At 40.3% G+C, this 23338-nt stretch overlaps 1 protein-coding gene and 2 pseudogenes across 1 annotated transcript; 1 reads left to right on the forward strand and 2 right to left on the reverse strand.

Annotated features, from left to right (window-relative positions):
- Positions 1-2672: 2672 nt before the first annotated feature.
- Positions 2673-2790, reverse strand: LOC126102560 (5S ribosomal RNA; annotated as a pseudogene).
- Positions 2791-10062: 7272 nt separating this feature from the next.
- Positions 10063-12937, forward strand: LOC126100402 (uncharacterized). Its single transcript, XM_049910997.1, has 6 exons — positions 10063-10232; positions 11762-11845; positions 11975-12043; positions 12091-12200; positions 12427-12660; positions 12810-12937. Exons 1-5 carry the CDS (start codon positions 10194-10196, stop codon positions 12497-12499), a joined length of 375 nt encoding a protein of 124 aa, XP_049766954.1. The 5' UTR covers positions 10063-10193; the 3' UTR covers positions 12500-12660; positions 12810-12937.
- A 1477-nt stretch (positions 12938-14414) lies between these two features.
- On the reverse strand, positions 14415-18021 carry LOC126100403 (uncharacterized; annotated as a pseudogene).
- Between the last annotated feature and the right edge of the window lie 5317 nt (positions 18022-23338).

Below are 23338 nucleotides of genomic sequence, written 5' to 3' on the forward strand. Positions count from 1 at the left end.
TCGACCTTCATTATGAATAACTTCTTGCGGAAGCGCCCGACCGCGGCTGTGTTCTTTGATTTGGAGAAGGCTTACGACACCTGTTGGAGGGCGGGCATTCTCCGCACCATGCATACATGGGGCTTTCGCGGTCGCCTCCCTCTTTTTATTTGTTCCTTTTTATTGGATCGACAGTTCAGGGTACGTGTGGGTTCTGTCCTGTCCGACATCTTTCGCCAGGAGAATGGGGTGCCACAGGGCTCAGTTTTGAGCGTCGCTCTCTTCGCCATCGCGATCAATCCAATAATGGATTGCCTCCCAGCTGATGTATCAGGCTCCCTTTTCGTGGACGATTTTACCATCTATTGCAGCGCGCAGTGTACACGTGTCCTGGAGCGCTGTCTTCAGCGTTCTCTTGACCGTCTTTACTCCTGGAGTGTCGCCAATGGCTTCCGTTTTTCTACCGAGAAGACGGTCTGTATTAACTTCTGGCGCTACAAAGAGTTTCTCCCACCGTCCTTACGACTCGGTCCCGTTGCTCTCCCAATCGTGGAGACAACCAAATTTTTAGGCCTTACCTTTGACAGGAAACTTAGCTGGTCTCCACATGTGTCATATTTGGCCGCCCGTTGTACCCGTTCTTTAAATGTCCTCCGTGTTCTCAGTGGTATGTCGTGGGGAGCGGATCGAACCGTCCTACTTCGTCTATATCGGTCGATCGTCCGCTCCAAGCTGGATTATGGGAGCTTCGTATACTCCTCTGCACGGCCATCCATCTTACGCCGCCTCAACTCCATACAACATCGGGGTTTACGACTTGCGATCGGAGCATTTTATACCAGTCCCGTAGAGAGTCTTCATGCTGACGCTGGCGAATTGCCACTCACCTACCGGCGCGATATACTGCTTTGTCGGTATGCCTGTCGGCTACTGTCAATGCCCGACCATCCGTCTTATCGTTCCTTTTTTGACGACTCTCTCGACCGTCAATACGGGTTGTATGTCTCTGCCTTGCAACCCCCTGGAGTTCGCTTTCGTCGCCTCCTTCAACACCTTAATTTTTCACTCCCTGCAACCTTTCGAGTGGGCGAGAGCCGCACGCCACCTTGGCTCCAGGCTCAGGTCCGCGTTCACCTCGACCTCAGCTCGCTCCCAAAAGAGGTCACCCCCGGTTCGGTCTACCACTCCCGTTTTTTGGAACTTCGTTCGAAGTTCATCAACATGACTTTCATTTATACAGATGGCTCTAAGACCAATGACGGGGTCGGGTGTTCCTTTATTGTCGGGGCACAAAGTTTCCAATACCGGCTCCATGGCCATTGTTCGGTCTTCACAGCTGAGCTCTTTGCCCTCTACCAGGCTGTTCTTTACATCTGCCGCCACCGACATTCTGCTTATGTCATATGCTCAGATTCCCTGAGCGCCATCCAGAGCCTCAGTGATCCGTACCCGGTTCACCCTTTCGTACACCGGATCCAACGCTCTCTCCAGCAGCTGGTGGACGTCGGTACGCCGGTTAGCTTTATGTGGGTTCCTGGCCATGTCGGTATCCCTGGGAACGAAGCTGCAGATGCCGCGGCCAAGGCTGCGGTCCTCCAGCCTCGGACAGCTTCTTGTTGTGTCCCTTCGTCCGATTTTAGCAGGGTCATTTGTCGGCGCGTCGTGTCGCTGTGGCATGCCGATTGGGCTGCACTTACCGACAACAAGCTTCGGGCCTTAAAACCTCTTCCCGTGGCTTGGACATCCTCCTCACGCCCTTCTCGGCGGGAGGAGGTCGTTTTAGCAAGGTTAAGAATTGGACACTGCCGGTTCAGCCATCGCCATCTGCTGACGGCTGCGCCGGCGCCGTTCTGCCCATGTGGGCACTTGCTGACGGTTAGGCACATTTTAATGTCCTGTCCAGATCTTACCACACTGCGCCTCGATCTTAACCTGCCTCATACTTTCGATGCCATTTTAGCGGATGACCCACGAGCAGCTGCTCGTGTTCTTTGTTTTATCAATTTGACAAACCTCGCTAAGGACATTTGATGATGTTTTTCAATCCTCTGCCTGTCCGTCTGTCTTTTATTGTGTTTTCCCTTTTAGTTGTTGTTGTCAACTTGTGCCTCGCGGTGCATTTTTAGAGTAGTCAGGGCGCTAATGACCATTGAAGTTGTGCGCCCTAAAACCACAAAAAAAAAAAAAAAAAAAAAAAAAAAAAAAAAAAACGCCGGTCAACTGCTGTTTGTGTATGAGAAATCGGTTGGAAACTTTCGTCATGTCAGCACGTTGTAGGGGTCGCCACCGGCGCCAACCTTGTGTGAATGCTCTTAATAGCTAATCACTTGCATATCACAGCATCTTCTTCCTGTCGGTTAAATTTCGCGTCTGTAGCACGTCATCTTCGTGGTGTAGCAATTTAATGGCCAGTAGTGTAATATCAAGTTACGAATTTCAAATGCAATTGCCCTTTCGTAATTCCGGTCGAACATGCATTGCACGGTTTCACCACAGTTTACTGTTGCCATAGCTTCCAGAAACAGTCACTTTTATTCCCGTCCCTTCTATCTAAAGACCAGTACTCGCAAAGGCGGTGAGTGCTGCAGCTCGTGCTGCGAACACGCAGGTGGCTGGCGCGCTGCGGGGTCGGTCCGTCTGTCTGCCGGCGACGGCGGGGCGGCCCGCAACCCTCAGCTACCTGGCACTCAGTGGAGCGGCGGCACACGTGCTCCCAGGCGGTCACCCATCCAAGTTCTAACCCAGCCCGATGTTGCTTAAGTTCGGGGATCGGACGAGAACCGGTGTATTCGACATCGTATGGCCGTTGACGACGGTGTAACTTAATGGCACGTCGTAAGTTGCGTGTGGCTCTTCTCCAGACACACACAATTGCAATTTTCGGCCGACATCGGGCCATATTTAAGGCGAGATCGTCGTAACGCCACTATGCGCGCACAGCGGCCACTTGCTGCGAATGCGTCGCCTAGCGTACGTCCGGAGTCCTAGAAGGCTTCGACTTGGTCCACGAGAGGCACCGTACGCCCGACGTCCGAGAAGCGATTGCCGATTACCAGGCGCGTCCCCACGTTGCGTGGGTGAGGCGATGATCGATGCACCGCCTGCCATTAGTTTCCGACACTGGCGAAGGATACATCTTGTTCCTGCTGTGCGGCGCAGGGCTTAAACACGGCGAAGCAGCGGAAAATAACAGTTACCAAAAATGGGGTGTGTGATATTTGAGAAAACATCTGCGGAATCGCACAGTTTCCTTATTTTCCTGGCGTTTTTGGCAGTTTTCCCTCGCATATTATTCCTCAAATTGAGATCATTAATGTTGTGTCATACGTTTATTACAGTGATTTAATGATTATAAAGGATCAGAAGGGTAGTATGAAAAGAGGGGGTGACGGGATGACGCAAGAAAAAAATCAAGGGCGCCAAGAGCACCTTTTTTGTTTAACATTCATAAAGCTTTATTCAGTTGGTTATTGGCATACGAATAAACATAGTTGAGAGAAGTTTCCATTTACATTTCGTTTCATTGTTTCCCTATTAAAAAGTCCCTTTATTTGTCATTTTTACCGAAAGTCCTTTTTGTCATTTAGATTTTTATCACGATTAATGTCATCAAGTTACATGTTTTATGGTGTCAAACATATATTATTACAAATGTAAAATTTTATGACAGAGTTAGAACGACAGTCCACAGTTCCGCTGTATTTAGATGGAGTCCTTTCTAAGTCGGTTTTTGGTATGACATCCATTAATATTTGGGGGTCTAATTTTGTGTAAGCTTGTTAACCCATTTAAACATAATGTAAAACGGATACAAACAACAGCAATCTATGGTTATAAAATGGGTAACAAGATTTAAGAAGTTTTTTTTTAACTATTTTATGAGTCTTGCACTTCGGAAATTTACGAGAAAAGGTTTTCGTTCCTTTTTTTTACCTTAGGCGTTTTTAGTTAGTTGTGAGTTTGGTGGCACAGTTAAAATATGTAAATAAAGAATATAACTATGATTATACCATGGTTTACAACATTTCAACATATTTTTATGAATAATTTAAAAAATGAAATCTCCCGAACACCGAAAATCACGCGTGCAGAATTTATGTTGGTTTGGTGGAACGTATTTTTACCAGAGGGACTGTGCACACAACAAACCAAAACAAGGTAAATCAAAACGAAGCAACATTACATTTGGTTTGAAATTGAAGAGAGAAAGGATTTTTTTTTTTTAACGACACTATTTAAATTGGCTTGTGGAAATTTTTGCCGTAGGTTTTTTCATTGTGTTTTTGCCGGCTCATTTCGCACTTTCTAGGCAGAAGGGGAGTATTTATTTTCTTTTTGATTTTGCTTACTCTGCTTTTCACTCAACACTGGCACCCGCACAAAGGCACGGAGCAGACGACACTGTGTCGCCGCGCTGTTGGAGTTTTGTGGCGGGCGGGGCGAGACAGGGAGCCTCAGCAAACGTTAAAACCTGCGAAGATCCCAGCGAGGATCCCCCCCACTTTACCTCCCTGCGACACTCACCCCACCCCCTATAGCTCGCTCACGACGGCTCCTCACCCCACCCCCTATAGTTTAGTGGTGGGCCCAACGGTTATTCTGGAGTAACCGTTATCACAGTTCCAGTTATTCTTTGATAACCGTTATCGTTAACGGTTATTAATAACTGCCAAGTTATTTTTCGCTAGCGAATACCGAATACTCCGACAGTTAAATAACGACATAGTTGGGAATTTGGGATCCATCAGTTTAGTTATCAGTATAACTGCGAGTAGTGTGAAATAGCAGGAATGTCTTATGAATCGTGTCATAACCTTACCTTATTAACTCCGGGTACATTTTAGTTGATGTTAGAACGATTATTAGTGTTTCATATTATATGTTTCTGGTTATCGGCCGTTATTAGAAATATTATCTTCGCAGCTGCGACAGAAAGTACGCGGAACTTCGCCAAAGCACTGTTTAAGTAAAATGTTAACAACGTACGTTTTTAAGTATGAAGTAATATGTAAACTGAGTACTGTAGGTTAAATTCGAAGCTGCTCACATAACACAGGGTGATTCAAAAAGAATACCACAACTTTAGGAATTTAAAACTCTGCAACGACAAAAGGCAGAGCTAAGCACTATCTGTCGGCGAATTAAGGGAGCTATAAAGTTTCATTTAGTTGTACATTTGTTCGCTTGAGGCGCTGTTGACCAGGCGTCAGCGTCAGATGATGCTAAGATGGCGAACGCTCAACAGAAAGCTTTTTGTGTTATTGTGTACAGCAGAAGTGAATCGACGAGAATCCGCGGGAAACAACTCAGTATGAACGTGACTCGCCTAAGGTGAACGTTTTCTGTGCCATTTCACCCAATAAAGTTTTTGGTTCCTTTTTCTTCGAAGGTGCTACTGTAACTGGACTACAGTATCTGGAGATGTTAGAGAATTGGCTGTTCCCTCAGCTCGAACAAGAAGCACAACAACTCATATTTCAGCAGGATGGAGCGCCACCACATTGGCACTTATCTGTCCGTAACTACCTAAACGTCAACTACCCGAGGCGATGGATCGGCCGCCAGGCAGCCCGTGACAGAGCACTTCATCACTGGCCTCCAAGAAGCCCTGATCTTACCCCCTGCGATTTTTTCTTATGGGGGTATGTTAAGGATATGGTGTCTCGGCCACCTCTCCCAGCCGCCACTGATGATTTGAAACGAGAAATAACAGCAGCTATCCAAACTGTTACGCCTGATATGCTACAGAGAGTGTGGAACGAGTTGGAGTATCGGGTTGATATTGCTCGAGTGTCTGGAGGGGGCCATATTGAACATCTCTGAACTTGTTTTTGAGTGAAAAAAACTTTTTTAAATACTCTTTGTAATGATGTATAACAGAAGGTTATATTATGTTTCTTTCATTAAATACACATTTTTAAAATTGTGGTATTCTTTTTGAATCACCCTGTAGAATAAAGTGTACAGCCTTGTAATACAACAAAAAATATACGTAATGTGACATTCGTTTACTCCTGTGCTGTAAAAGCTAGTCCTATTGGGGAAAGTGTGAGTACGCTAATCCAAGTTTTATGTCAGATTTGGAAACTGCTCGATTTCTCCAGCTACAGCATGTTTATAACATATGAAGACATGCAGATCGAAAAGGTTGACAGTGTTACATTTCTGGGACTACAACTCGATAATAAATTCAGTTGGGGAGGGCATACCACATATTCTGTGGTAACTTATCAAACGTAGCAAACGTTTTTCGCATGTAAAAGCGTGTAATAAAAATCGTTTGTGGTATCAATTCAAGAACATCATGTAGGAACCTGTTCAAGGAACTTTGTATTCTAACCACTGCTTCCCAGTATATTTATTCCTTAATGAAATTTGTTACAAGTATTTCCAACCAATAGCTTATTACATAATATCAGTACTAGAAATGGGAACAGCAATCTACATAAAGACCTAAAATCACTTACCTTGGTCCAAAAGAGGTCCAATATTCAGGAACATGCATTTTCAATAAACTGCCAGCAAGTCAGCAACCATTAAAAACTTGGTTTCAGATAAAGCACGGTTTACAGTGTGTTTGAAAGACTATTTGATACAGAAGTGTCTGATTCCACCCGTCATCAATATGCCGGAAATGGCTATTTTAAGTGTGTCTATGACGTCACTACATTCACATGGCAACAAACGCGAAGATACATATAAATAATACAGTAACATTTCCCACCAAAAATACAATCAAACCAACGGGACAACTGCGGCAAGTTGGGGGTTTTAGGGTGAGGACAAGCTAGTAAAAAAAAACACACCATGATCCCAAAACACAAAATGAAGAACAAAAAAAAAAAAAAAACAGCATTCTGCTACACCAACAAAAATCTCCAGGAATCGGACACTTCCCTTGAACAATATAGATCAACCATAGGTGACCATACCAAAACACCAATACCCACAACTAAAAGTACGAAAATTGGAATCGGAGATTTCTCTTGACCTACATAGGTCAACCTCAGATGACGATACTAAAACATCAACACATACACAACTATGAAAATGGGAATCGGTCATTTCCGGTGACCTATATAGGTCCACCACAGCTACTGATGCCAAAAAACCAACACCTACAACTGCGAAAAATAAAACCACAATCCCAAAAGTCCACAAATCAATCATCCCTACATAAATTAAATCACATTCAATACTTCATAAATACACAAAACATCACAGCTAGAAAAAAAAAATTAATTACCACCAGCAAATTCCGGCACTGCAACCTAGATCGACAGCCGCCCCCCCCCCCTCCCGCCATCACACACACACACACACTCTCACACAAAAAAAAACCAACTCATAAACACCGTGCCGTAATGACATTCACACACCACAACACCTTTACGTCGAAGCAGACGGGTGGAATCAGACGCTTCCATTGAACCCTCCTTCTACTCTGTAGATGAATATCTTAACAGAGACTGATAGACCAGCTTAGGTAAAAATTCTGCTATATTTCAGTTTTGACAGCACTTGGTTGCAAAAGTCAAGATCGGGTATTCTGTGTACGATAAATTTATTAAAAGTACGTAACTGTGTTTTATTCTGACAGTGTATCGATTCTGTAAATATTAGCAGTTACTGTGATATATTCACATATTTTGACAATCTCCTGACAAATGATGAGGATAATGATTATTATATTCCACTGTATTATGTTATACTTTCTGACATGTTATTTGTCATTCGCGATGGCCAGCGGCTATTTCCGAAGAAGTACGTAAATATTTGTTCGCTCCAGTAACTATCGTCTCTGTAATATCACCGGGGTCTAAGACTGGAGTCACTGTATCAGGAACACAGACACACAGTTATTCCGTTACCAACGTCCAGGTTACTTGTAATGGTAGTCCGATAACTACCAGAGAGCGAGAACTGTGAGCCAATAACGATAACTGCCAGAGGAAAATACCGATCTCTGACAGTTATTTCCATAGTCGCTCGAATTCCTTATGGTACCTCTCTTTATACAACCTGTCCAAGCTAAATTGACATATGAGGCGGTGGCTTAAGGGAACGACCATACTTGTTAATGCCTGTACTGCAGCTCCTATCAGCCACCGCTCGGACATTAACCTTATTTAATTATTTGTGCTAAAAGTAACGAAGGCGCAGGATATAGTACACAGTTCTTATCAACAGATGGCGCGCAGTCTCACAGTTGTTCCAATGGCCTATAGAACGCCTTCCAAATGGTCTACCCTCTCCTTAGTTCTTAGCCAGATCTCCGATGAGTTGACGGGAAAGCGTAGTACGATCTTCGGTCAACAGATGGCGCGAGGCACTGTTGACATTAGACAGTTATTGAAATAACTGCCTGTATCAGAGGAACGGTTATCGCAGTAACCGTTACTTTACAGTAACCGATTATTTGTATCAGTTACGTTATTTTTTGCCACCTCTACTATAGTTCCCTCGCAACGGAAGACCAGGTACAGTACCTGTATTTGCTGTTTGGAGCCCGCGTGGTGTTGTTGTTTTCTGTATTCGCAGTAGCCGTTTTTGTTAGTGCGGAGTGCACGCGCTGTTTTGGTTTTGTGCTTCGCTTGTTTTTAAATCATTGTGAGTGCGGAATGCGCGTGGTATTTTAGTTTGTTTTTAAATCATTGTGAGTGCGGAGTGCGCGTAGTATTTTTTTTGTGCGTCTTTTTTTATATATATATATATATATATATATAGAACTGATTGTAATTACAGTATAGCGTTTGTGTTACTAAAATGAGGGCATTAAATGTAAAGTGTGTGGGCAAGAGTATACTTGTGAGTTTTTACAGTGGAAAGAAGACACTGAATACACGATACATTCAAAGTTCAAGACATTCGTGATAAGCACAAAACTAGTTTGTTAATGGACAAGGACCTCATGACTGAGGTAGATGGTGGTTGGGAAGTGCCATCCACATCATCTTCAGAGGCGTACATTGTTAAAGATAACAGAGTCAACTGTGAGTGCAAATTAATATGTAGTGATTGCAATGTGTGCATACATAGGTATTACTGTACATGTATGGATTACAGTATTAGATTCAATATGTGTAAGCACATTCACACTGTTTGCCGAGATGACAGTGTTGGTGAAAATCCCCTGCAAAGTCCAGAGGTACTGGGTACTGATGTTGATGCCACCAGTGAGAGAGCAGCAATATTAGCTAAAGTAAGCACTAAATCTGTTTCAAAAACGGTAAAATCATTGTTAGAAGGGAGACAGAAGCTTATTTCAGTGTTTTCCATATTGCCAGTGGAATGACGGAAACTGAATTGCAGTTGGCCAAAAAAAACTGTTATTCTTAAAGGAAAATGTAGAAGCTGTTCGAGCCCAAAATGGTTACTTCAGACAAAGAGATAAGGTCCAGAAAAGAAAGCCAATGCCACAGAGGAGGCTGTTTTCTACCAAGAAGAAAACAGCACGTAATATTTCTCTGGCTGTTCCAAATGCTGAAGAAAGCTGTGAAATAGTATAATCACTTCTGAATGAGGGTATGTATCAATTTTCAACTTACTGAGTAGGTGTGTGTGTGTTTTTAACCTTGGCAGAGTAAAATGTAATTCATGGTTAATATAGGAATTTGTGTTCAGTACCTGTCAACTTTGTGTGAATTATAATTTGAAATTTATGTGCAGAGCTCGACACGAATCATGATGTTCCTGCAGAGCACAGTCGTGCCATGCCAGATGTACAGCACAGCAAAACAGGTAAAACTTGATGGGATCCATCATTTCAAATATGTGTGGTACTACTCTAGTGTCCTCACACCAAATAAACATGTCACATTACGTAAAATTTAGAATTTTGCTGTTCAGTAGCAATGCAGTGTGTTTGGATTCTCATGTAATAGTTACTTGCAGTACAGATATGTATATACTATCTTTCAGTACCTATCAGTTTTGCCTCAATTGTGATATGAAATTTATTTGCAGGGCTTGACACCAAAAATCACTTGCATGTTGTAGAACAACCACACAGTTTGTTATGGCAGTCAGGTATTCATCATGGTGCATCAGGTGTGTGTTAAATAAATCTAATGGAGATAACATTATCTGAGTATGATGATATTCTGAATTCATATGTATGTATATTGATACTTTTATATTCTATTTTACTGTCTGCAATATAATACAAAATTAATTTACAGGACTGGACATGAACCAGTTTGTTGCTGTGCAGCATGGTTATGCCATACCAAATGTGCAACACAGCGCAACAGGTAATACATTAATGGACCCATTATTCCCAATGTATCTCATGCTGCTCTGATGTCCTCATATCAACTAAAGATCGCAGATTAAGTAATATTTACAGTGTTGCCATTCAGTAGCAATGTAGTGTGTTTGGATTCTGATTTAAAAGGCACCTTTATAGGTAACATATCCTATAAGATAGGTCGTTTATTAAAAAACCTAGGGTGTAAAGTTTCATACTCTACCATTAAACAACCTCAAAAAGAACCTAGTTCATTCTCTGGATAAAGGTAATGATAAATCATCGCTGTCAGGTGTATATAAAATCATGTGTGCTGAATGTCCTTCTTATTACATTGGACAGACAGGAAGGGCCCTGTCTGTTAGGTTTAAAGAGCACCTGCCGACAAAAAGCGGTGATGGAACTTGAGGATCTACATTTGCTGAACATCTGGTCCAAAAGGCGCATGCTCCCAAGCCTCTAAAAGACGCAGAGCTTTTGCATAATGAAGTAAAGGGATGTAGGCTAGACACCCTCGAAGAATTTAAAAAAAAAAAATTTTTTTTAAACATCTTAGTATTGATAGTGACAACTTACTTAATGATCAGCTGCAATTAAAAAATAGAAGTTATTTCGAAGGATTTCAACCTTTACTTCAGTGGAGTTGACCCACAGTCCGCCTCGAATGGCCGATGCTGTTTCCCTATCTGCTTTGTCCCTTTATTATAATGTGATTGTACATGTGTGTCTTTGTATTTCGTTATATGCTTGTTAATGACACATAGTTGCTAAGGCCTTTTTATGTTAAGACATTTTATGCTTAGCACGCATGGTTTTGACACTAATTTTTAGTTACTGTAGCGGGGCTACGCCCTCTTACTATAATATTTAAAGAAAAAAAAAATTATACCTTGGCTTTGTAGTTTGTTCTCAGGTATATTGTTTAATGTTGCTATACCAATAAATAGGTTTGTCCAATTGTAGGACAACTTTGTCACATTTTGTTTATATGTATATTTGCTCTAAGTAATTTTGAGACAGTTTGTCTCTCGTCCCTGCGCTTGCGCATGCGCTTGGCCGTGGCCGAGCCTCGCCGCGTAACTGCTCACGACGCCTAGTTTTCGAGCCGCTTACGTGTGGTCCTGATTTATGGCCGGCGCAGCTCCGTCTACGTTCGCCCTAATGGTTTTAATTTTGACTGACATAATCTTATGATTATGCATCTTTAATGTTTTAATTTTTATTTTTGATCTGTGACATGGCCAGTGTTTGGCTCACAAAATAATTTCAATTTTTGTAAGTATCACAATTTATTCATTATTCAATCATTAGACTGATAATGCATTTTAGTGAGTAATATATGTCCGTATGTGGTTTAATTTATAGGTTCTGAAGAAGATTCCATTACTGGAATCGAAACCTAGGTAAACGAGTAAAATTGCCTTGCAACTGACGGCTGAAAAAATTGTTTATTTGCTGCACTTGTAGTGGAGTATATGCCACCTTGTAGAACTACCAATTTTGTCTGAATGATAACACAAAAATTATTCGCAGGGCTTGATACCCACAATCTGGTCCATGTTGCGGAACAACCACACACTATGTAATGGCAGTAAGGTTATCATCATGGTGCATCAGGTGTGTGCAGGGTAAATCTAATGGAAATAACTTTATTTGAGGATAATGAAGTTCTGATTTTATATCTGTATATTGATACTTTTGTATTCTGTTTTACTGTCTGCAATATAATATAAAATTAATTTACAGGGGTGGACACGAACCACATTGTTGCTGTGCAGCATGGTTACACCACATCAAATGTGCCACACAGCAAAGGTAACTAGTGTAGTGTGGCTCTATTCTGACTTAAAATTTACTTACAGTCCAGATTACATCCACTCAACAGCAGAATGAGAACGGTCTCAGTTTGCAATATGAGCAACTTGGTGAAAAGGAAACCCCATCCCTTGAAGCTGAGTGAGCAGCACGTCAGGTATGTAACATTGTTTTTTTTTTAATTATGTAATCCTATGTATTAAAGTAATAGTGTTTCATCTGATGACTGCCTGTCTAATATATGAAGATACCATAATGCAAACTTTCTACTTTACTCACATTAGGCCTATACAGTTTCTAATGCGGTAATTGTGGAGAACACAGAGTAGTAGTAATTATATTCTTCCTGAACAGTAGAACTTCAATGCAGTGTTTACTTGCAGTCTGGATTATGCTATGTCAAGGAGCAGTGAGGGAGGTCCAAATCATTTGGATCTTGGCACTAATGTCAAGTGAGGCCCCTTCGGCTGCCACAAGAGCTGATGACGAGGACTGCGATCCACTCAGCCTTATCTGGCCATCAGAGGGAGAGTGGAAAAGACCTTGGAATTCCATCACTTCAGAGGAGGCAATCCGGATCCATTCAGCTTCATCAAGCTTAGTGAATGGCAAGACAGGTATGTAATGGTATTGCAGTTAATAGGGCATAATATAAGGATGTTTTGCTGCTGGTTTTTAGTCCAGTATGCCATTATCCACCACGTAAATTGTTATTATTTGGGAGCAATGTGATATATCTGAATTCTGATTATGTGCTTACTTGCAGTTTGGACTATGCCATTATGCCATCTTGAGGACTAATGGAGGAAGTCCCAAACATTTCGAGCTTGGCACTGATGTCGAGTCAGGCCCCTCAAGTTGCCTCAAGAGTGAAGGACCTTGTATCCACAACATGTGGACTTCAGAAGGCCAGGACTAGGATCCACTCAGCTTTGCCTGGCTGCCAGAAGGAGAGTGGAAAGGAACTTGAGCCGGCCACTGTGGCTGAGCGGATCTAGGCGCTTCAGTCCAGAACCGCACGACTGCTACGGTCGCAGGTTCGAATCCTGCCTCGGGCATGGATATGTGTGATGTCCTTAGGTTGGTTAGTTCCAGGGGACTGATGACCTCTGATCTTAAGTCCACACTCAGGATAACACAGTTTTTTTGGCTAACTACAGTTCAGTTTTACATATATAAATTCAGAATTTCATCATAATCAAATAATGTTATCTCCATTGGATTTACTTTACACACACATGACACACCATGATGAACACCTTACTGCCATGACATAGTGTGTGGTTGTTCAGCATGCACCTGCATGTCAAGTGCTGCAAATAATTTTTGTGTTATTATACAGACAAAATTGATAGGTCTAAAAGGTGGCATATACTCCACTGCAAGTACCTTTTAAATCAGAATCCAAACACACTACATTGTTACTGAATGGCAACATTGTGAATATTACTTAATCTGCCATCTTTAGCTCATATGGGGACATTAGAGCAGTATGAGTTATATTGGGAATAATGGGTCCGATTGTTACGTGTTGTGCTGTGCTGCACAATTGGTATGACATAACCATGCTGCACAGCAACAATGTGGTTCACGTCCAGGCCTGTACATTAATTTTATATTATAATACAGACACACTAAAATAGAATTTAAAGATATCAATATACATTAATATGAATTCAGATTATTATCATACTCAGATATGTTATCTCCATTAGATTTACTTTACACACACCTGATGCACCATGATGAATACCTGACTGCCATAACATACTGTGTGGTTGTTCTACAACATGCAAGTGATTTTTGGTGTCAAGCCCTGCAAATAAATTTCATATCACAATTGAGGCAAAATTGATAGGTACTGAAAGATAGTATATACATATACTGTACTGCAAGTAACTATTACATCAGATTCCAAACACACTGCATTGCTACTGAACAGCAAAATTCTAAATTTTACTTAATGTGACATGTTTATTTGGTGTCAGGACATTATAGTAGTACCACACATACTTGGAATGATGGATCCCATCAAGTTTTACCTGTTCTGCTGTGCTGTACATCTGGCACGGCACGACTGTGCTCCGCAGGAACATCATGATTCCTGTCGAGCTCTGCACATAAACTTCAAATTATAATTCACACAAAGTTGACAGGTACTGAACACAAATTCCTATATTAACCATGAATTACATTTTACTCTGCCAAGGTTAAAAACACACACACACCTACTCAGTAAGTTGAAAATTGATACATACCCTCATTCAGAAGTGATTATACTATTTCACAGCTTTCTTCAGCATTTGGAACAGCCAGAGAAATATTACGTGCTGTTTTCTTCTTGGTAGAAAACAGCCTCCTCTGTGGCATTGGCTTTCTTTTCTGGCCATTATCTGTTTGTCTGAAGTAACCATTTTGGGCTCGAACAGCTTCTACATTTTCCTTTAAGAATAACAGTTTTTTTGGCCAACTGCAGTTCAGTTTCCGTCATTCCACTGACAATATTGGAAAACACTGAAATAAGCTTCTGTCTCCCTTCTAACAATGATTTTACCGTTTTTGAAACAGATTTAGTGCTTACTTTAGCTAATATTGCTGCTCTCTCACTGGTGGCATCAACATCAGTACCCAGTACCTCTGGACTTTGCAGGGGATTTTCACCAACACTGTCATCTCGGCAAACAGTGTGAATGTGCTTACACATATTGAATCTAATACTGTAATCCATACATGTACAGTAATACCTATGTATGCACACATTGCAATCACTACATTTTAATTTGCACTCACAGTTGACTCTGTTATCTTTAACAATGTACGTCTCTGAAGATGATGTGGATGGCACTTCCCAACCACCATCTACCTCAGTCATGAGGTCCTTGTCCATTAACAAACTAGTTTTGTGCTTCGAATGTCTTGAACTTGGGTTGTAAGCTTCCCTTTTACATTTGCTATAAGCCAGTCAGACATCTTGGCTGTAACTAGGAACATTAGTGTAGATATGCCTTTGTCCAGTCGTTTTATCTGTCTTGCATTACCACGTATCTCCTTTAACATCCTATGCATACTCTCCACATGCATGTTGGTATTGAGACCAGCATATATTCTGTGACAGTAGGCCCAACACTCCAAATTTCCCTCATAGTGTGTCTTGAAGTATGAAGCAAATTCTGATGTGTCAGGGTCACTACTGAGCTTCTGCAGTGCTTTTTGCAGTGATTCCTGAAACATACTCACATTTCTCAGCATTGACACTGATTTAATGAGCCGTTACACCTCATTTCTTTTATCCTGATCTGCAGTTTTCCGCTTGATATTAGTTTTCCATGCTCTGTCCACATGTCAGGTACAATAGAGTCTCATCTTAGGAGCACCCAGTGTCCTGTTCCATGCAATACTGTATGACTCTGCCAGATCAGACATGAATACATTGGGGCAAATTGGTCCAACCTGTGATTTTACGTACTGTAAAAATATACTTAAAACGTCGGCATCCTTCCTGTTCGAAATGAGAAAAACACATCGGAATCCTTGCCTGAGATCATCCAGTACTAAGGGAGTGGTCACTTCGAAATCATACCCGTTAAGCCCATGGGTTCCATCAATACAGATACAGTCTTCTCCATATTTTGATAACATTGCGTGTTGTGCTCTGTTCATTATCACTGATATGAAATCCTCACTCCTCAGTTCTTGATGTTGACTAGTCGAGCCTTGTGGTTTATAGAATAACACACACGGATTCTCACTTTTGTTCATTTCTTTTACCCAAGCTTCGACACTGATTGCATCATTTTTATGTCTGACCAACTTGGAGGAGAGGTTATAGCTTGCTGCAATGTTATATAAGTCTTGCTTGGTAGTCAAATGGATTCTCTGCAAGTCCGAATCCTGCAAACTTGTCCGTACGTTATCTAGAACTTTGTCATACGGAAGTCCCATTGCAATATCTGTTGCTATGGTTTCCCGGTCTTTTTGACTCAGGGGCAGGTGCGTTAAATCTTGTTTGTGACCAATGTGGGTCGACACAAAATGTACTTGGTATGTTCCACCTTTGTGTACAGTTACTTTCATCTCTGCAGGGCACTTTCCATTCATTTTGTTGCTGCCTATCAATTTAAAATGTCTTGTGCCTTTACCTTTGGAGATAAAGTTACCTGACCGGTGGCAGTCATAATAATGTGTAGAGCTAGTTGACCCATACGTTTTAATAAACTTTGAATGTGTCGTGTGTTCAGCGTCTTCTTTCCACTGTTAAAACTCATCTTCATTTGAGAACTGCAGATCTTCGGAATTAACTTGAATTTGATGAGCAGTTTGTAAATGATCTATCCAACCCTGTTTTGGACTACTTTCAAGTGTGCACAATGTACACTTGAAGAACCCCCCCCACCACCCTTCCTGCAAACCATGAATATTTCGTAGGTGGCGATACAAATTATTTTTAAGAGAAAAAATTTTGTCACCCACATAGCACTTATAAGAAGCTACAGTAGCTTTAGTGGCAACAGGCAGCTCCTGTTGACGGTTTTTGCAAACATGCTGACTGAGATTCTTTCTGTAATTATACTCTTGCCCACACACTTCGCATTTAAAAGCACTCATTTGACTTACTACCATTAATTGCTGGTTTAATTCAAATACCTGGAGCAAATATTGAAGACATGGGGGCCGGCCAGAGTGGTTGTAGGCACTTCTGTCTGGAACCGCGCGACAGCTATGGTCGCAGGTTTGAATCCTGCCTCGGGCATGGATGTATGTGTCGTCCTTAGGTTAGTTAGGGTTAAGTAGTTCTATGTTCTAGGGGACTGATGACCTCAGATGTTAAGTCCCATAATGCTCAGGGCCATTTTAACCATTTTTGAAGACATGGGTGTAAGTGCTACTCTGAGATGAACAGACGGGAATTTGTGTGTCTGTCTTTCTGACAATTTCAATACAAATGATGGTAACATCATCACTGCGCAAGATTTATTGTAGCATAACTCACACAATGAATGTGTCCTCTGAAACATTTTGCTGTAATATAACACAGCTGGAAATGTTATTAATTTTAGCTTTTTGAAATAATTAGGTATTTCCCGTATCACTGCAGAAGTTGTGTTCTAATGCATGACTATTGACATAAACATAAGAATGTCCCAATTGGACACTGGTGATAGATACTCGGGATGTTTACCATGTCCTTACTACTGCACTTGTGACCTACACAAGCATGTTTTTTAAAGGTTTGAAAACAACATCAAAATTGCTGGAGGTAAAGACAAATAGGTACTTTCAACTCTTTAAGATTTATGTCTGTCATTTATAGTAATGTAAGATTGTTTGTTCACTGTCATCATGGTAGAAGCAGTATTTCTCCTTAAGTGCCCAATGTAATTATGTTTTTTGTATGTCTACTTGTAATCTGTTTCTGTAATACTTTATTATTCATGACACTTCATTTTGTACTGATGTATCTGCAATTAAATGATTGGCTGTATATTGTCAGAGTACTCAGTAAACTTTTATTTTGTACAAGGTACAATGTATGTATCATGTTATAATTTCATTGTACTGTTGATACTGTATGTATGGAATTATTTCATAATGTTCTAAATTGTACAACTTTTAAATGTTAATGTGGTGTACTATCCAAATAAACAATTGAAATTGTGGCATGTAGTATAACACAGATTGTGTTTTCAAATATAGTTACCTGAATATTCAAATATAGTTTGCTACATCATTTGTATGACCAGTGAGAGAATTTAACCATCTATGACTGAGACTGTAGTTTGCAAAGTGAAAGGAATTCATTTGTGACCTTTGAGATTCTTTCAATGATTAACTGTTGACATTACTACCCTCCCAAATATAATGGTATCCTCTTGGAACATCAGACATTGAGTCCCAGGCTAAATGCACCTGTTTCCTACATTTTGTTTACTCTGTTGTGTTAGTAGCTTATAGAAAGTTAATGATTCAATAAAATTATATCACCGAAGAATTTTCATTTTCATTATTGCATTGCCTGTCCTACATAATTAAATGCTATTTTCTGTGCTGTGGCGTCAAGAAAATAGTCATCCTAAATGTGTTATGTAATATGAATGTACTGAAGGTGAAAACAAATTGAGCCTCTGAAGCAAATCTCACAGGTGGTTCACAATTTTATCCCCAGCACCTCCCTCCATATCTTTTTACATTTAACAGAAAATCAGCCCCTAGGCTGAGAGTAAGAATTCTTCGCTATCATTTCAATCAATAAAGGTCTTCCTGGAAGGTCTTGGAGAGAGCCACTGGTTTGTTTGGAAAGATATGGAAAGAGAGCTACTCTACAAAAGTGGTGTGATATCTGGATTCAGATTCAGGCTGGTTCATAAATTTCATGTTTCATTAATGTTTCAAAAACAGTACACTCCACTGCACTGTGAAAGATTTCATTTTTGCGGTGTATACATCACAAATGGTTCTAATTGGTACATCACTTCCATTGAAGTTAGGTTATTGTTCATGTCTAATAGTGGAAAAACTGGGATGTGACAAACAAATGAAGGAATTAAGTCACAATTAATCTCATTATCTTGGAGTTCCTTGGAATATGTTTCTGACCAGTGCTGCCACAATGCGCCACAGTTGTGATGCTTGCTTGAATTGAGAACTGGTAACACCTAATATCATGACAATACACAGGACGTATTGAACAATTAGTCAGGATATTTTAATAACACGGTACATTGAGCCAGAATGGAGTCTGCTCCCTTTTTTCTCGCCAGGGTATAAGCCCGTACAAGAATCTTTTCAATGTTCTGTGTGTTTACTCATAATCCCTGGGGTTCTTGTTATGCATCCAATAGCCAAGATGGTGACTGCATAAAGATGCAATTAATGAAACTTGTACTTCTGTGCAGAACACTTTAAAAATAAAAATATTGGGTCTCACACTATAGATAACATAATATTTGAAGTCTCGTGGTGATATACAAAACTTTTCAGAGGATAATAGAATAGCTACATTTTCAGTTGTGATTAGTAACTTCATACCAAGAGTGACCTCAAGAAAGAAATGTAAGCTAACTACTGAGAAATTTATTGTCAAGAGTCATGAAATATACTGGATCTAGTGTTATAATGAGACTGATGAATTCTTTTCATGGGAAGAAATTTGCATTACTGTGATAAACGTCAATTTCACAGCAAATTCAATTATATAATCACTTTCACTACCTCCAGAATTTCTATGTCGACCTAATCTTATTATGATCTGAGGTATGGTAGTAGTTGTCTTTGTAGGATTTTGTTGTGAAATGATGTTTGATGAAATGTAGGATACATAACACTTACACAAGTACACTGCAGCTAAATATATTATGAACTGATATGAATAACTTTCTGATTTACAGTGTTATGCATTGTTTTGTTTTCAGTGTGTGTTGTTTCTGATGTACAACTGTATTATGAGTAGTAATATAAATCAGAAATGAAAGCAGATGCTTTAACTTTAGATTGAGGGTTTTCAACGAGGGTAAAAATCGTAGAGGGAGACCAAGAGATCAATACACTAAGCAGATTCAGAAGGATGTAGGTTGCAGTAGGTACTGGGAGATGAAGAAGCTTGCACAGGATAGAGTAGCATGGAGAGCTGCATCAAACCAGTCTCAGGACTGAAGACCACAACAACAACAACAACTCAATAAAAAAAAATAATTATGTATAAAGAAAACTTACATCATTACGAAATATCTTATTCATAATCTATGGAACAAGTATTTATGTATGTATGTATAATAGAGATGGTACAATAATACTATTATACAAAATAAAACAGTAATATGTAATACTTATGTATGGTTAGTTTTCACCCACCCCAATATGTGGTTGGGGGATTTGGATTAAAAAAAAAAGTTCAGAGAAACAAAATTTAAACAACATTGAGTCATTAGATAAACTCTTGTCAAAAAGCGTAAAATAATTAAAAATATAACAGAATAATTTTGCTGCTTAGTAAATGTGGAACATATTTGGCCAACTCCAGCCACCGTGTGAACACACTAAAATCTCCCATGAAAGAAAACAACAGAGGGTCTTTAAGACAAACGTAATGAGATAATCAGACATAAACAAGAGTAGTGTCACTGAGTAATCACCAGACTGATGTGAATTATCCATCATCTTTAGAAAAACAATTCTGTTAATCATTTTAAAATAACAATCAAAATTTAGTAACAAATATTTCCAAAAGTTGACCTGTTGAAGGAACTCAAAAATTCTACTTAATCTCTCTAATTATTTTCCTTCAAGTCAGCAGACATTTCTTTGCTAATCAAAGTTCATGAGGATGAATGTGTGAGTAGCTTGGTGGAACATGGAAGCAATGAAATGCTTTCATGATGCTTAAAGACAGCCAACTGGCTGGCTACTGCCCAGTTACCCATTTTGGGCACTCCCTATGTCAGCTCTACTTTATCTGATGTGTCGGTTCAGATGGGGAAGAAGTCACATATACAAAGGTTGACAGCCACTTCCCAATGTGCAGTTTCTGTCAAGATGAGCAAGCAGGGTGAGAATAGATCTATGGTAGTAGGTGACTCTGTAGCGGTGCTGAAGCAGGTAGCATGCATTGCATAGCATAGAATGATATCGTCATTCTGTGTGACACTCTCAGTTTCTCAAGCCCTCAGCCAGGTGCCACTCCCCTCACACTACACTGTATGCATAAAAAATCTTCTAGCAGGAGAATTATCAGTGAAAACTGAGCAATTACTTCTTAGAGGGTCTCACTGTCAATGATCATGTGGTGGAAGACACTGTGACATTAAATACGCATGTACCATCACAGCAACTGCCTATGCTGATGTGATTAAGGGTGCTGTAAAGGCTGATATATGTCATTGACAAAAACAGCCAGCCCGTATTTTGCTCTGTGATTGGTACTGTCTTCTCTTCAATGGAGGCTATTATCTACCACCACAGGAGAGTCAATAGGTTCAAATATGTTCCTTGCAAACAGAGACACAATGGTCTTTCCAGCACTATGAGCTTCATTTCCTCTATGTGAATTCTGTAACCCATTACATGGGTGCAATTTTATCTACTTTGTTTCTTCTACGCTTCTATTGTGACAGTGGGGCCGCACAGGATTATCCGAACAGTCTAAGGCATTGCAGTCACGGACTATGTGGCTGATCCCAGTGGAGGTTCGAGTCCTCCCTCGGGCATGAGTGTGTGTGTTTGTCCTTAGGATAATTTAGGTTAAGTGGTGTGTAAGCTTAGGGACTGATGACCTTAGCAGTTAAGTCCCATAAGATTTCACACACATTTGAACCTTTTTTGTTTGACAGTGGGCAACTGATCCGTGGGGTAGGAAAAGCAGGACTTACAGACGCGAATGTGGAAGCATCGTTGTTGTGTGGGTTGGGGAGCATTTGGCGTTTGGGTAGCACACCTGCCACTAGAGTTTGACATTGAAACATTTTCTTCCATAACCTTCCAGTTGCCATGACCACTACTCTTATTTCCTTATGACAAGATCACCTGAAGGTGGAAGATTTTGATTGTTTTTTTAGAGTTGGCTAGTGCATATGTTTCTGTTGATGTTGTAGGCAGTGAGGAACTGGTAATTATGATGATAAATAATCACTCAGCACTTGCTACAAATACTTTTATTCTTGCAGCATATACACAATGGATGTAGCATAGAGTGTGAACTAAAAAGAATTGATCTGGCAAAGAGTTGTTCTTGCTGCAGTATAGGGCAGCAACATTATTTGGGGGTAGAGCCAGTGGCTCGACATCCCCACACTGTCTTCACCACTGTAACAGCATAGGCCACAAATGCTGTGATTTGGTGACCTACAATTAATCTGAGTCCATTGAATGTGATTCCTTTCATTATTTTTACTTATTACAATCTTTCTCTGCTTGGAAAATAGGGTAATCACTTCTCAAATCTGACCAATGGGGTACATGCTGCCTGCTTCATGTGTGCCTCAACATATTTGCTGTAAGATGTCTTACCCTTGCAGGTCATTACCATAAGACCCAACTAGTGCAATTTAAAACATCATATGGTGCTGATGATGAATGCCCTAACCACTGCACACATTACTACCTGTGTTTACATACTGTGGTACGCAGGAATGCTAAATCATAATAAATGTAACAGTTTTTCCAGGTCTTTATTGTTCCTACTGGTGACTTGTACTGCATCCATGATCCATTGATAAGCTACTTCATATTTTAAAATCCTGTCCATGAGGTTTCTACATATTACCCTTTCTACTATTTGGAGCATAGAAGCCAGCCTGAGCTGTTTCCTTCTCTATAAGTAGTATATCCATTAAACAGGCCCATTATTAAAGTATATTGTCAAAATTCAAACAACAGACACTCCAGGGAAGGATATCAACAGTATAGGAAAAGACACACTGGTACTTGCCATGAAGTTTACATGTTAAGTTGCAGACAGACACAATTAAAAGACACTTAAATACAAGCTTTCAGCCACAGCCTTCATCAGATAAAGAGAAACATATCATTCATTCACACAAGCAAGCACATCTCATGCACACACGACCGCCACCTACAGCAGCTCGGCCAAAATGGGGGAGTTGGGGAAACCTTCTCAGAAGATCCCTCCCTTCTCCCATCATCAGAACCATACATTAGATACTTGAGCCCTGATAGTTTTATCATAGCTTTCAGATAATTATTTAAGAACTCTGAATCATTATGACTCTTTTTCATGGAGCTGAGGTACTTAATAGCTCACAAGGACTTTTTAATATCTGCCATTATCCATTTGTTTTGTGAGACTTTGATGTGATGTAGGTACCTCTGGAAATGTCTTTTCAAATTTCAATTTAAAAATGTTGAGAATTTAGAGATTTTCACATTTATATCAGTTTCTCCATATAATTCATCTCAACTTTGGTTTGCTTGTTATTTTGAAATATCTTCTATTTTTATTTCTGATAGATGTCTTTCGCAAGCTTGCAGTTTCGGGGATTTCCCATGCTGGATTTTACAGTTGTTATTTGCCAAAAATGCTCTGACAGTTAAAGACATTTTTCAGCTACATCACACTTTTCCCTGTCCATGTTTGTGGCCACAGTGTCAGTCACCCATGGAGTCACTGCAGTAATATTTATTACACCATTGACCAACAGGGACATGTGAAAACTCTGAAGAATATTGATGAGACTCCTACTTGTTTTGTTTTGATATTTGTGTTTATGTCTCCACAGAGAGGCTTGTTTACTTTAGTGTCTGAGGAGTTTAGAACTTCTGTTAATTTGTTGAAAAAAGTTCCCA

The sequence above is a fragment of the Schistocerca cancellata genome, chromosome 9 (assembly GCF_023864275.1).
Source record: "Schistocerca cancellata isolate TAMUIC-IGC-003103 chromosome 9, iqSchCanc2.1, whole genome shotgun sequence".
NCBI classification, from domain to species: Eukaryota; Metazoa; Arthropoda; class Insecta; order Orthoptera; family Acrididae; genus Schistocerca; species Schistocerca cancellata.

Coding starts and splice junctions, on each gene's coding strand:
- LOC126100402 (XM_049910997.1), top strand. CDS start 10,194: ATGGTTATGCCATACCAAATGTGCAACACAGCGCAACAG. Junction 11,846..11,974: donor TTATCATCATGGTGCATCAG/GTGTGTGCAGGG, acceptor ATTAATTTACAG/GGGTGGACACGAACCACATT. Junction 12,044..12,090: donor AAATGTGCCACACAGCAAAG/GTAACTAGTGTA, acceptor ATTTACTTACAG/TCCAGATTACATCCACTCAA.